Source organism: Gracilinanus agilis, chromosome 3 (assembly GCF_016433145.1).
Source record: "Gracilinanus agilis isolate LMUSP501 chromosome 3, AgileGrace, whole genome shotgun sequence".
Lineage (NCBI taxonomy): Eukaryota > Metazoa > Chordata > Mammalia > Didelphimorphia > Didelphidae > Gracilinanus > Gracilinanus agilis.
The window spans coordinates 579,078,708-579,094,863 of NC_058132.1; the positions used below are offsets into that span (position 1 = coordinate 579,078,708).

Sequence of the window (16,156 nt, forward strand, 5' to 3'; positions counted from 1 at the left end):
TTTATTATTTTTAGGAAAGGTCCTTCTATTCCTATACTTTTCAGTGTTTTCAATAGGAATGGATGCTGTATTTTGTCAAAGGCTTTTTCAGCATCTATTGAGATGATCATGTGATTTTTGTTTGTTAGACTATTGATATGGTCAATTATGTGGATGGTTTTCCTAATATTGAACCAACCTTGCATTCCTGGTATAAATCCCACCTGATCATGGTGGATGATCTTCTTAATTACTTGCTGGAGTCTCTTTGCTAGTATTCTATTTAAGATTTTTGCATCTATGTTCATTAGGGAGATTGGTCTGTAGTTTTCTTTCTCTGTTTTTGATCTCCCTGGCTTTGGAATCAGTACCATATTTGTGTCATAAAAGGAATTTGGTAGGACTCCTTCATTGAATTTTTATAAGTCTCCCCACCCACCTCCAATTTGGTCACTTCTGATTTTAAAGGCATACATCCAAAATTTGATTTTATGTATCATTTTAGAATTATTTGGAGAGACATTTGGGAGAATGATGATGATCTTAGCTCTAATTCCTCCTCTTGAGGTCCTCATTTGATTGCTTACTAACTTTTCTTTAGAGAAAGTGTAGTGGTCAAGGACTTGTTAGACTATGATTCTTTTGAGCTCCCTTTGAAAGCTGAAGTTTTATAGATTTATAGACATTTAAAGATTTATAGATATTCAAGAATAGAATTGGAGCAATCACTGAAATAGACTCTAGGTAGCTTGTCCCTCTTTTCTGTTAAAGGCAGATTTTTCACTGCTGTTCTCTAATTTCTCTGTAATTTTTGCTTGATTCTTGATGTTGAATTCAACTTTAATTCCCTCTCTCTGAAAAAAATTATTTGATGTTTTTCTTCAAAGCTTTATAAAGTTAAAAAAAAACTTTTTGAAAGTCATTTTCAAAATCTATTCTTATATAATAAAATATTTGAACAGTCTAAATGCTATTGTAATAAATTTTTAAAGAAAATGAGTATTTAAAATTTGCAAGTACTATTGTTGAGATTCTCCTTTAGTGAAGATTTAAATTGTCATACTTTAGTTTGACAAGTGAATTTTCTTCACTTGTAAGTTATGGTATTATCCTATTTAATTACCTTTCTTCTTTTATTCTAAATCTAATGAGTACAGGCACACATGATTCAATTACAGTAATATCTCTTTAAAATCATTTTTGTTTCTCATCTGTTTTAAATAAATGAGATTTTCCTTCTTACAGTTTCAGATGCCCCTTACCTTACCCCAAATAAAGAGATATGTTTTGGCCATATTGTGCCTTCTTGATTTAATAGCTGGATAATGTGACATTAATAGTAAGGAAGTGTGTTCTGAGTGAGGAGAAAGTTCACCTTATTGCTATTTGCTTATTTGTAAGAATATACAAATGATTAAACTTTACTTGCTTTCTTCAGGTTCTCTTCTCTTTAAAGGTGTCTTATCTGTTCCCCATGCTTACAGTGAGAAAGTAATAGAATGAATATGTTTTGAAATCATTAAAACTTGACTTTATAACACAAGTTCTTACATTTGTTTTAATGAAGTATTTTAGGTAGCAGTGCCTAGTAGATAGAATTCCATACTTTAAGCCAGAAAACTTAAAGATCATATCCGTCCTCAGACATTTATCAGCAGGGTGATGAAAAAGCAAGCCACTAAGCCCTCAGAGACTCCGTTTCTCCATCTTTAAAATGGGATGAACCAAACCTGGCTTTAGTCATTCAAACAGTATTTTTAAGGAAGTATGCCAAGGTTATAAGTTAGAATTGAAAATGTTACCTTCCTCACAGAGTTTACATTCCACTGGGAGGAGGCAAATATAGACCATGAATATAGACCAGATGATATTTGGGGGAAGATGAGCACTGAAAACTGGGGGGAATCAGGATATGCTTCCTATTGGTAACATCGGGACTTAGCCTTAAAGCGAGCTAGAGAATCCAAGTTGGAGGGAGAGAATTCTTTGTAAGAGGGGACCATTGCTTCCCAGATGCCAGCAATGCAGTATCCTGGATGTAACAACAAGAGTACACGAAGGAGACTTATAGAAAATTACTCTTGAAAGATAGGTTGGGGAACACGTTGTGAAGGGCTTTAAATGCTAAACATAATATGTATTTTTTTCTCGAGGCAGATGAGAGCCTTGTAAGCTTCTTTAGCTGGGCAGTGACATGGTCAGATATATACAAGATCAGAGATGGGAGCTATTCTCCTAAGTCCCCCAGTGTTTTCAATCCAGAACCACAGAGGTGATGATGACATTTTTTTAATAATATTTTTAATAATAATATTTAAAGATTGTAACTCCCCAAACAAAGCAGTTCTCTGAAGTGAATCAGTTCAATATGGTTACTTCTGATCAGGTGGCAGCATGAACACAAAGGAGGCAGCTTTCTTAACGAGATAGCTGATTTGTGAGTGAGTTGAAAACCTCTCTGTTTGTAATTGAGGGTTTCATCTTGGTGTTTGGTCTTTTTTCCCCTACCCTCAACCACTCCGACCCCTGTGTTGGCTCTGACATTGCTATGGTAACCCTCAGGGCTAATGGAATTCCCTCAATCTCTTTTCACAGAGGGTGATGAGACAGGAGTGATGGATAGTCTGCTGGAGGCCTTGCAGTCAGGTGCGGCTTTCCGAGACCGAAGAAAAAGGACACCAAGGCCTAAAGGTGAATATTCCACTTGTTTCAAGGGAATTACAATATAGAAGATCCTTTTTAAAAAAAATTATTTCTTTAAAGGCATGCCTCAAGAACGCACTGCTCTAGCTTATAATTGTTTAGAAGTTCTAGCATTTAGTTTAATTCTTTCCTCAAAATGACAAATGCCAGAGAAATACTCATTCCTTTTGACTGATGTCAATACCATTTATAAATCTTCACACTAAACTTACCATAACTTTATTAGCGTGACACAATTCAGCTACAGAACCACATATATCTTATCTTCATGGAGATCATAATATGAAAATTAAATGGTAGGTAAAAATCACATTATTCTCTACTGAATCAAGTATTTCATTGGTAGTATAGCATTGTCTTGTTTCCAGGAATATTTATTTACCTGAGGGGGAGGAAATCTAGCTAATAAAGTTAAACTTCTTGAGAGGAGTAGACGATTATATTAAGTTTCTTTTATTTCTCTTTTTTTATAGATATCCGACAAAGTCTTAGTCCAATTTCACAGAGGCCTGTTCTGAAAGCTCGTAACCATGGTAATCAACAATATTTATAAATTGAATGTTCTTCTTGTCTACTTTTATTGATCTTTGATTTCAGTAGGTTGCTCTGATCCTCTTAAGTTTCTAAGTAAGAATGTAAATATGACATTGAGATTTATTTTGTATAAAGATCATGTAGGAATTCCAACTCTTTACAGTTTCTTATATTCTGTGGTCATTAACTGAATTATAAAAAAAGGAAGCATCAAGTTTATTGTTTGCAGAAGCAGTGATGCGATAATCTTTGATAATTGCTGTTCAGATTTCCTTTTCATAGACTATAAGGTCTCACTGAATTATGTTTTAAATAAATGGAAGCATGGAATATGTCACTTCCCAGTATAATTTAAAATGGTGAATTAGAGATCCATTTCCTTCACTATATTTCATCCTATTAGTCATTGTTCTTTGAAATAATTCAACTAATATCTTAAAAGAGCTATAAATATCATTAAGGTTCATAGTATGCTATTGTAGAAAGAAATTGAAGCCAGTACAATGACTGTAAAAGTGATATGTTAAAAATCAACAACAAAAAAAATAAAAGAAGCCAATTTTCATTTTTTTGCTTAACTAACTCAGGTTGGCCTACATATATAATTTCTAACCCACACTTCATTGGAGATCTCTTAAATTTCTGTTAAACACCTTTCTCCCTCCTTTTAATTTTCTGTGACATAGATGGTAGATCTATATTCGTTTTCTGGTGCTTTTCTACTGATATTACTTAAAATATTTGCTGATTCACTAACAAAGTAAAAACCATATTCCTTTTTCATTTAAATGTCTCCTATTTACTTGGATAAAAATATAAGAATACTTAGTTTGGGCAGGACTAAGTCAATGGTCTTTATTATTATAAAAATTCATTCAGTTATTTTGATTCCTGTAAAGACTCACTGAATCATGAAACTTGTACTTTTTAAGGCATGAATTTAAAAAGAGCAAGGTTGTTGGGAAGGGAGAACATATACATGCACCCTCTTTAATACTATCTGATTTAAATTTTTTTATGAAAGTGAATATCAGAATACAAATATTTTAGGAAGAGTAATCTTGTGGCATTGAGAAAGAGGAATTGGAGCCAGACAATACCACTAGGAACTATGCTTTTAAAAGAATTAAAGATACAGGTCAGGACTGAGATGATTTGATTATTATATTATTATTATTATTTGATTATCATACATAGAGATGACGAGTGAAACCATGAAAGTAGGTATGTTTTCTAAGGAAGAGAATATGCATGCAGTGATCTGGAGAATGAATCTTTTGGAATACCCATTGTCAGAGGATGAGAACAAGAGACTGAGAAGTAGTGGTCAGATATATAGGATGAAAACTAGAACTCTATTCTTTTTCATTGGCTTTCCAATCTAGATTAAGTCTAGACTTTTCTCCCTCCTCATCTCTATTTCCTGGATTCCTATATTTCCTTCAGTCTTAATTCAAATTCCTTTTGCAAGTCCCCTTCTATGATAGTGCCTTCTCCATCTCATTATTTCCATTCTATTCCATATATATTCTACTTGCACAAAGTTGTTTGAATGTTGATGTCCCCAATAGATTGTGAGCTTCTTGGAAGCAGGAACTGCCCTTTTGTCTTGCTTTCATATCCTCTGTGCTATATGCCTGCCACATAGTGGGCACTTAATACATGCCTATTAATTGATAGATAATATTATAATAGGAGCCTATGTCATTCATATATATTATAATGTCCTGGAAACTTTTTTAGGATGGGATTTCTAGGAGTAGAGAATGGTCAGTAGTTTTAAATGTGTAAAGAAGGTGATAGTGTCATTAGAGATAGAACTGTATTGACAGTTTTCTGTACTATTAAACATATTAAGCTACCCATTTGATCCCATTTATAAGTGTGGTAGTAAATATGTTAAACAATGTTGACATTTAATTTCACCTTTCTTTGCTCTTCAAACCTCTTAGATCTCTGAGCTAATGACATTTTTATTGGCGCTTCGATTTTTATTTTCATTAGGAAATTATTTTTGTCTGCCCTAATTTACATACCTTTATAATATTTTCTGTCACTAAAAACACATTTGAACTGATATCCTCAACTAAGTTCATTGTTCCTTATACTTTTTATTGTTTTTATTTTACCATTCACAATAAATTATATCATATTCATCTTTGTATCCCTCACAGTACCTCATGCAGTATATCACATAATTTTGTTGAATTTATAAGTAAATAGAATATTAACCACTTTCTTCTGAAGTATATGATTTTAGAATTTGTGGAAGTTACTAGTACTTGTTTTTCTCTTTACTTTAAAGCACAGATTAACTCCCTGCTAGACCCGCCCTCATCAAAATGAAATAATGAATGATATATTTTTTCAAAAGCTATCATGCACCTTTATGATTATGACAAATACCTATGTCATAAAAAATGTAAGAATTAGACTTTAGGCAACAATAATTTGTGCATTTGAGTTATTATCTCCTATTAAGTAAATTCTTAATCTATGTTTTCTAACCTATTTTTATTGTATCCATCATATTTGTTTACAGAACTCTTTAGTTTTTACTTAAAAACCTTCTTGTATATAGAGTCAGTTATTAACTCTTATCTTTTTTTTTTAAATGATGGAAAACTGTATGGATTCAGGAATTGACAAAAAGCATTGCTATTAATGATATCTCTCTACTTCTACAAAGAAAAAAAAAACCAAATTAAACTTATAGGCAGGAGCAAAGCAGTATATTTGCCCAATAACTCCCTCTCCCCCTCCAATTCAATGTGCCATTAAGACGAATGTATAAAATTGGTTTTATTCATGCTTTACCCATGGCATACTCCATGGAGAATCTTGCTTTTTTGAAAACCATTGGGGCTTCATTTTCAAATCACTATATATTTATGTTTTTTTAATGGAAATGCATTTATCTTGATGGCCTTTCATGTTCTAAATATAGCATTGGCCAAATGATCTCTGGTAATGAAGTCAAAGCAAAAGTAGCTTCTTATAATTAGTTATTATTAACACCTTTTTTTTTTTTTTATTTATTTAGAGAACTATAAAAATAGCTTCTAATTTTACCAGGAATTGCTTGCTAATATGTTTCCTCTTTATCCTTACTTTCAATGAGTACTCCACAAATAGAAACCATAAACACTCCATGTTTTCTTGTCTATGTCTTCCTCTAGTTCTTTTATAAAAGATTCTCAGCACTTCAGAAGCCTACTTTTTGGTGATGGCAGGTTTTTTTTTTTTTTAATTAAATATTTTTGGTGATTGATATTTAAACTATTCATTTGTTCTCATTCTTATTCTTAAGATAACCGTTTACCTTCCCCCTTTCTAATTCATAAAGACCTTTAATAATTCCTTCATGCCACTTCTTGAATTTAGGTCATCCACAGTAATGTAAGGCATCCGTTTGGTATTTAACATGTGTCTTTCTGTTACCTTGTAAATTGTTTATATCTTTTGAGATTTACAGTGTCACTGAGAAATATGGTTACTAAGAGTTAGATTTTTCACAAGTTGTTTTTATTTTCCATAATTGGGGCCTATATTTGTTTCATCTAGCTAGCATGTTCCTCTTAAATGTTTAAAATTTTTTAATACTTTTTATTATGATCATTTAAATTTTTAATCTTCAGATTCATAAAATGTCTTTCAGAGAGGCTGACTTGCCCAAGGTCACATAGCAACTTGGTAGAATGGGAATTTGAGTCCAGCTCCTCAAAAATCTGCCTATCTGGGCCTCAGTTTAAGATATTTTACTGGATGGTCTCTGAGGGTCCTATAAACTCTCCATTTATGATTCTATAATTATGATTTTAACTTATAGTGACACATTTCAAGTATTTGAAAGCAATGTACTACCTAAATTAAACACAAAACTGAAAATTGACTGTATTAATGCCAGTTACCTTTCTGTTTTAGATTATTGTGGCATTCTTCACTAAATGTGAAAATAGCTATAACATTTATTAACTCTGGCAATAGCATAAATAATAATGATTAATATATATTATGTACATCCTTTAACATGTTTGCAGTGTACCTTTAGCAACCAAACCTTCCTTTGATTAATCTAAGGAGCTGTCATGAAGCAATTCTGTAATAAAAATCCACAGAATACATGAAAATAATGAATGCTAAATTTTATTGAAGAGAAAGAAAAAGATAGTAATATTCATTTAACATATACATCTGCTTTATTAAGTACTCTCGCATTCTGTTGTAGAAGCCTCAGGGTTAAAAGATGCTGGCAATTTTGTTTTGTTTTGAAATGTGATAATTAGGCCTATTAAATTATATGTGCATATTTTTCCATTATAACATTTCATGCAGCACAAAACTGCCTAATACAATATGCAAATAAAAACAAAATACTTATTTACCACCATATCCATATTAAAAGTTAGACTACTAAATACTGTAGTGTTTCTAGATTTAAGTGACCTAAAAAAATAAAAATGTTCAGAGCAACATTTTATTCATAACTCAATTCTGATATTAAATCAAAATGCTGTATGACTTCAAGCCTGGATATACGATTTAGCTAAGGCTCTTGTTTTAAATCCTTCTTAATGCTTACATTATAATAATATAGTTAAGCCAGAAAGTTTTATATGTTAGAAAACGTAGACAGTATTTTATTATTTATACTTTTATCATCAGGTAAGAGACCCAGTTTTCTAATTGTACTGTAGATGGTAGTCTTCCCCTGTCCCAAAGAAAGGAAGAAGGAAAAAAAAACAAAAACAGACTCCTTTTAATTCAGTGTGATCCATCATCAAGCAACCACTCAAAAAAAGTAACATTCTTAAATGCTTTCAAATGTCCAGTAGGAGAAATAAATGAAGGACACAGTGCATTAAGGGATTTCTAGTTGAATCTCTCAGGGCAGAGCAAAAGGCTAGAAGTAAGGGCTCTTGGGATCGTTTTGCTTTGGCTTCCTTTAGGAGTAGTTTCCTGCCTAATCTGTCTTCAGACTTGGATCTTAACTTTAAATCTGGTCTTTTTCATTTTGCCAGTTACTGATTGAAAGGTAGAGACAGTTAATTATTCTCTACTAAGTTAACCTAGTTTCTGTTAAAGGTCATTGCCATAAGATCATAGTTTTAAAAACATGTTTTGTCAATCACTATAAATGAATTTTATTTCTCTTCCTAATTCCCTTCTTCCCTAAAAAAAAAAAAAATGAAGCAAAAATGGGTTTTTATGGAACATTCTACCCTAGAATCTAGTTACTAGTTATATCTAGTATTGGTACAGAAGTTTGAAAGGTGGGAATTTTGAGAACTATTTATACTAACTTGTAGGGTTTCTTGAAAATTCTTAGTCATTTCTTCATCATACATGAAAATAATGAATGCTAAATTTTATGTGAGTGGAACTGGTCATGTATCCAGTATACATTAGGAATATTCCTAATAAAACAAGTAATTTTTCTGCCTTAATACTATAATTAAAGGATGATATTTTGCTGTGTGAATATTAGTATGTTACTTAACCTCTTTAGGCCCCGATTTCACCTTTTTTAAAATAGAAATTATATTTATACTACCCTCTCACATGGTCATTATGAAGATTTTAAAAAATATCAATAAAGTACTTTGTATACTTTAAAATATTAGATAAATACACATAAATTGCCAGATACAAATCTGTTATTATTACCACTATCATCATCCCCATTTTTTCATATGAAACTCATGGTTTATTTGATCTGGTTTACCTGCTTGCACCCATTTCTATCCTTCCCTCCTTACAGCCCTTATGTGGCTCAATTTCTTGATTGGTAGGAAAATAATTAATTGAATGTCGCTCACCACTATGGTTCTCTATTGTCTAAGCCTGTGGTTGATGATCCGTTCATTTGCAAGGTGGCATACCTAAATTGAGAATGGGCATGCTCTTATACCCCTTGATAGGGCTTAATGCACATGACTGTAATGCGCCTCTAGTTTCACATTATAATATAGTTCAGGGACATATGACTGTATCATGAATTCTTTTTCTTACTCATGCTATGGAAACAGCTAGACATCTCAGTGTATAGAGCAGCAGCCCTAGAATCAGGAAGGCTTGGGTTCAAAGCCAACTTTAGACACTTGCTGTATGACCCTAGACAAGGGACTTAACAAACTCTGCTTACTTTAATCCACTGGAGAAGGAAGTGGCAAACCACTCCAGTATCTTTGCCCAGAAAATCCCATGGACAGTATGGTCCAAGTGGTCTCTAAAGAGTTGGACATGACTAAACGAATGAACAGCAACAACATGGAGACAACCCTGAAGCTACAAATCATCAAGTACTGGCACAGCCTATCAGAATGGAAACAGTTAGAGAGTGGCCCAGTGATGAACTGTGTTTTTGTTTTCAGAATATCCCTTTTCTGGTTCAGACATGCTGAAACGTGAAAGCAGAGTTTCAGTGGGGGACAAAAGGGATCCAAAGTGGCAGAGGGGAGGGAAACAAGACTTTGCCAGAGCAGCATGATGAGAGCAGAAAAATGTCACACTGGGGAGGAGGAAAAGGAAAAAGTCAGTTGTACATTGCTTCCTTAAAAACAAATGAGGTTTTCCAGAAGAGGAAGGATCTTAATACCTTACACGTTAAGAAGTTATACTCATATACAAACCAGAGTGGAGCATGTCTAAATGTGAACACAAATCAGTGAAAAAAGAAAGAGAAGCAATTTTGTCTTTGATGTAGTCTCTTGAGTCTATACACCCAAAAAAAAAAAAAAGTAAATGAGGATTTCAGGAAAGAGATGATTAACCAGGTATAAAGGCATGATATAGCAGTAATAAAGAGCTTCCAACTAAACAGATGTTTGTTATCTCCCTATCAGGAGCAGAAGAGCTATTAATTTCTTTTAAAATAGATTTTATGGATATCTTTAGTGTTATGTCACATAGATTTCTTCTTTTATGTACTGCCTCTCCACTACCCCAAATCATCTCCTGTAACAGATTTTTTAAAAGAAAAAGAGGAAGAAGAGAAAAAATAATTCAGCAAAATTTATATTGAAAAACTCTGGCATCTGCCTTCATGAAGCCAATAAGCAAGTTACAAATGAAAAACTGAAGATATAAAGATACAAAACCCATATCACTCTTCTACCTTGGAGCCAATACTTATAATACATTCTAAGAAAAAAGGTAAGGTTTTTTTAAAAAATAAAGTCACTTGGTGGTTCAGATTCTAATCTGAATAATCACTAGTCAAAATCCTCTAAAGTAATTCATGTATCAGTTTTTTTAAGTTCTTGAGGACAATATATTTCACAATATCCCATTGTTACTTCTTGATATTAGATCATCTTTCATTTTAGACAAACTTAATCTGATTTTCACTTTCCCAGATTTTGTTTCCATGATGCTGAGCAAACAGCTTGCCTGCTTTTTTATCTTATCGAATTGTCTACTCTGATAAGTTGTTTCCTGGCTTAGACAAAGGCCTGCCTCTACAGTCTTAAAGTCATCATTATGAAATAGTGATGAGTCTGACTTCCCAAAACAGAGCACAAATTCTAGGTTTGCCAACTTGTTCACTGATATTACTGTTGTATTAAGACTGTGACCCCTCCTGGATCACTGCCTTCTTGAGATGGAGGAAGGGGCTTGTGTTGCTCATTGAAGCTATGAACTATGCTGTGTAGGGAAGGACAAATACTAAAAAGCAGCAGCTTAAATACTTTGGCCGCACAATAAGAGGACAGGACCCATTGGAAAAGAGTCTAATAGTGGGAAAGATTGAAGGCAAAACGAGAAGGGGAGGGCAGAGGATGAGCTAGAGAAACAGTGTACATGAGCCTTGAACAGATTTTGGGAAAGAGTGGAGGATAGAAAGAGCTGGTGTGCTTAGAGCCAAAACTTAGAATCAATTTTAAAATAGAAGGGTGTAGTAGTAATAGTTGTTGTTGTTTTTAAATTGCTTGGTGGTTCATATTCTGATTTGAATAATCGCTAGTCAAAACCCTCTAAGGTAATTTGTGGACAACATATTTCATAATATCCCATAATAACTTCTTGATATTTGATCATCTTTCATTTTACTCAAACAATTTGATTTTCAGTTTCTAGATCCACTTTGTGATAAATTATTGATAAGGTACTTTCTTAATAAAATAGCAATTTAGTGCTTTCCTATAACATTTTTAGCATTTTTATTATCTCCCTTGAACATCTAGAGAAAATTTGGAACCAAAAGTGGATGCAATACATTTATAGAACGCTGACCAAAACTGAATACAATGTGAAAATTGCTTCAAATGAGGCAATATTTTGAAAGAGCTTTGAAAACCTAAAGGCTATATATATGTTAGCAGTTATAAAAGTATTTATTCATTTCTCTTGAATATTAAGATCCCAGTTTAGTGTGTTTGTTTGTGTCTTTTTGTGTATAACAGAATTATATCAAGTCAGATTGTGCTCTTTTATCTCCCAGTGAATTTTCTGTCTGTTCATCTATTTATTTATTTATTTATTTGTTTATTCATTCATTTATTTATTTATTTGTGCCTAGCCTTTCTTACCCTATCCTTTATCTGTATGGTTTGTTTTTTTAACCTTAACTGTACATTTTGTACTTGTCTTAATTGAACCTTGTCTTGTTTTTGACTAATCATTTTTCTAATTCATCAAGGTCATTTCTAATTCTTTTCCTGTCTTCCACACTGTTTAACCCCTGCCCGGCTTAGTGTCATCTGCAAATTTAATGAGCAGATTCTCAATTCCTTAATTGAGAATCTGCTCATTAAGTTTTAATATTTTATCATTTTATTGCACATTATTTCCACCCTGTGGGTGATGGTACCTTGACTTTGCTCTAGTCATACCCATATTTTTCATTATCAATTAACATTTATCAAGTACCCAGAACTTGCATGATACTGTACTAGGTACTATGAAGCCTAAATAGTCTGTGTTAAATGCAGTCTCTGACCTCATAGTGTTTAATATGAGGAGATGAAAAATGGTGAAGTCCAATAGTATAAATAAAAAACATTGAAAGCATTTAATACAATTAATAGATGCATTTTCACATATACATGGAATGGTCAATTATGTGAAATGATGATATTCAGTAGATGTAGGTTAGTTAAGGAAGGCTTCTAAGAAGAATAAATTTTAAGGTAGATCTCAGAGGAATGATTTTGTCCTTAACCAACAAGGATGATTTTTCCAGGTGAGCTATTTGTATTCTTCAATGACTAATGGGGCTGTTCAGGTACCTAATGACTTTGCAGCAATTGGGACAGGTATTTCTGCTTACAGCATTTTGAAAAATTCTCACATAGCCATTTCTGTCACCTTTTTAATAATAATAACATATTTGTATGGCACTTTCAGTTTTGCATGGTACTTTACTCAAACCAGCTAATTGAAATAGGTTAGTATAAACATCATTCCTGTTTGCAGTTGAAGAAAGCAATAGATGAAGTTCCATGTCCATAGTCACATTACCATGTCAGGAGATGGAGTGACAGACCTGAGTTCAAATTCAACCTCAGACACTTACCAGTTGTGTGATTTGGGGCAACTTGCTCATTAACCTTTGATTGTATCCATTTCCTCAACTATAAAATAAGGATATCACCTACCATTTAAGGTGGTTGTAAAGATTAATACAGTACCTAACATAATAAGTGCTATATATATAGCATCCTAGCTATTATTTTGTTATTGCTGTTTTTATCATTACTCTTCATACACAAGTGTATTGATTTAAAGTATATCATTCCTGCCACTGTCATATTTCCTCCAGAAATAAATATACATCATATAAATGAAAGAGACATCTGTATATCTATTTGTATGTATATACTATTTTACATTACACATATACTGTGTGTGTACATTTCCCACCTGGTTGTATTTTTTTTTTAACTGCTTCATCATATGCTCACATCTCATAATTTCCCCTGAACTTTTTAGCTTCCTTATGTGTGTTGTCTTTCCTCCATTAAATTACCATCTCTTCAAAGGCAGGGAGTCTCTATTTCAACATTTTTATTCCCAATACTTAGCAGAGAGCCTAGGCCGTGGTAGGCACCTAATAAATATTCACTGACTAATCATGTGGATATATGTATGTTTGTTAATGTATAAATATCAATATCTTTCTAGATCTCTGCATGTACATAATGTCTCTATATATGCACACATACATGTATGCCTATTTATTTTCATGATTACAAAATAAAAAATTATGGAATGATTGGGGAAATGCTGTTTCAGAGGACAATCATTAGAAGAACAGAAAATAGCGAAGGTGAAAGTAGTGAATGGGGTAAGAGGGCATTGAGGTGAATGGTCTCTATTTTATCAATAAATTATAATGCCACATAATCTGACTTTGTGGTGAGATTGGTGTGTAGGGCTTGAACAGAGACAAGGTTAGAAATAGCCGGTATTTGGTTAGAGAATCAATAGGGCAAGTGTTAAAGGGTTGTCTTGTGGGAAGGGTACAGATCAGATTAGATAACATAAATTTTTAGTGGTCCTTGTTGTCTCAGCTGAATGATTGCTCCCTGTTCTCTACTACAGCACAGGAATAGGAGAGAAGCTGGGAGTAATTCAGGATTGGGTATTAATGACGTTTGAACATCAATAGGGCAAGGTATAAGGGATTGAGGGTAAAGGACAATATAAAGTTTAAATGGTTAATTATAGGGTTGAAATTGGGAAAGAGTGGGGATCAGGATTGATGACCTAGAGTTTCTCAGTGGATGGAGGGAGTAGAGAATGAAGAATTTAGCTACCTACAGGCATAGGAGAGATGACGCCATAAAGGAATTTCAAAATGTTTTTTCATTGAAGTCGATCACTTGAAGATATGATCACGCATAATTGGAATGCAATAAAGAAACAAATAATTGGATTGAGGGAATTGGAAGATTAGGGTATTTGAGGATATCAATATAGATGTTCAAATTAGCTGGTTTAGGGACAGGAAATGGGGTTGAAAACTCTAAGGCAGGTGCTTCAACTTGCCTTAGTGTCTCAGCTGTACTCTCATTAGAAAGCTAGAAACACTCTACCCTTAATTCTTCCTAAGAAAGTAAATCAAAATTGCAATTTGAAATATGATAATCCTGTAGAATATCTATTTTAATTTCTAATTTACCTGTTTTCTTCATTCCCTCAAATACACCAGCCCTAACAACTCTCCACTATACACTAAATTATATCCAAGACAACCTCCCTAGCCCTATGATTAATGTCATTTATTTATAATATAATTATTTATAATGGAATTAATCCTAAAATTCTAAACCATAGCTTTCATACAGTCACATATGGAAACATGGAGAGTCTTATACTGCTTTTCGTTAATTAGCATATTTTCTGTTTTATGAGAATTGTTTGTATATGTACTATGTGGTTGATTTAGGTAACTTGACATATACAAGTATATTATAAAACAATAAAGAGGATAAAAGCCAGTGCCTAGTCTTAAGATGGCTTCCTAAAACTTTTTTAATCCATTAAGAATATCTTCTTTCATATTATTTGATCTATTTTTTTTCTTTAGTTAACTTTGAGCAATTCTATTTATGAAAATATGGTCAAATCTCCATTCTGCTGAACATTACCCTTGTCACTGACCTCTATAGAAGCCACAAAAGTTTAAAGTATTTAGTAAAGACAATATATAGCAAGGTAGTTAATGCAAAAATAAATGAGAATTATTCTTATTCCCTTTTCCTATATTCAAAATAAGTATAGTCTCTAGCATTTGCTAGTCAGGAAATAACAGCTTCCCAAGAAACTGTGATATGATGTGTGTGTGAAACAGGAAAAAAGAAAAATGGTTCCTTCACTCCTTTCAGCTTTGGTATCAGACAATTTGGAGATCAGGTACAGTAAGGCCCTGTATCTGTGGGAACTGTGTTCCATGGTGTACTATGGATGGCTAAAACTGTGGATACAGGTGGACACTTGCTGACCCCATATATATGTGCTCTCTCCTTGCTCCTGCTGGCTAGACCTCTAGTACTTTGAAGTTGATTATGGATTAGAGGCTCCTACTACATTTTCTTATCTGAGTCCAAGGCCATCAGATTCCCACTCTGGGCTTTATAAATGCTTTTAAAGAGTTGGATGATTCCTCCACTTTTATCTTCTCTCTGACCTTTAACATGCTGTCAATGTCTAGTAAGTAGATTCTGTTGCCATCATTATGCTTTCTTCCTGAAGTTCACTTCAAGAGGAGTGCCCACTCAACCTGATATAATCCTGCATCTAAATAGAAGTTGCATAGGATTCTGGTATTCTGAATCTTCCACCAATGAACAATAGCTTTCTTCTTTAGGCCATTATGATTAATGAAGCCAGTGAAAAGTCAACTATTATTGGAAGTGATCAATTTCCCTATCACAATTATGGTCTTTAATATTGTTTTACTAATAATGAAATGCAATGGTGTATACCAGTGTTTGAAAGCAGTTATCTAACTCTGGAGATTATTTTTGCTATAATTTGGGGGGTAAGGAGGAGCTTTATAGAAGTATATTCTGGGGAAATCTATTTCCCTAGAACAAGAAAAAAAAGGGAAAGAATCCAAAATTTTGTAGCAGCTTTCTTTGTGGTTGCAAAGAATGAGAAACTGAGGATGTCCATCAATTGGAAAATGGCTAAACAAATTGTAGCATATGATTGTAATGAAATACTACTACACCATGAGAAAAGATAAGCAGATTAATTTTTTCTAACTTGGAAAGAACTATCTGAGATCAAGAAAAATGAAACAAGTATAATCAAGAGAAAGAAGATTATATATACAGCTACAGATTTAATATTTGTAGGATAACTTATGAATGTTCACTTCCAAAGAAGGAACTGAGATGTGGAAATACAAAAGATATAGTTTATATATTTTGATGGATGATAACTTCTATGGTGTGGGGAGGGATGGGCTGCTAAAAATAAATGAATGAAT

The 16,156-nt window shown here is 33.0% G+C and overlaps 1 protein-coding gene across 1 annotated transcript in view; it reads left to right on the plus strand.

Annotated features, from left to right (window-relative positions):
* Positions 1-16,156, plus strand: part of DIAPH3 (diaphanous related formin 3) — a 423,660-nt gene that overhangs the window by 299,464 nt on the left and 108,040 nt on the right. The window contains exons 26-27 of the mRNA XM_044670603.1: positions 2,575-2,670; positions 3,156-3,215. Of these exons, the coding sequence (XP_044526538.1) occupies positions 2,575-2,670; positions 3,156-3,215 (156 nt within the window). The remainder of the gene's footprint in view (positions 1-2,574; positions 2,671-3,155; positions 3,216-16,156) is intronic.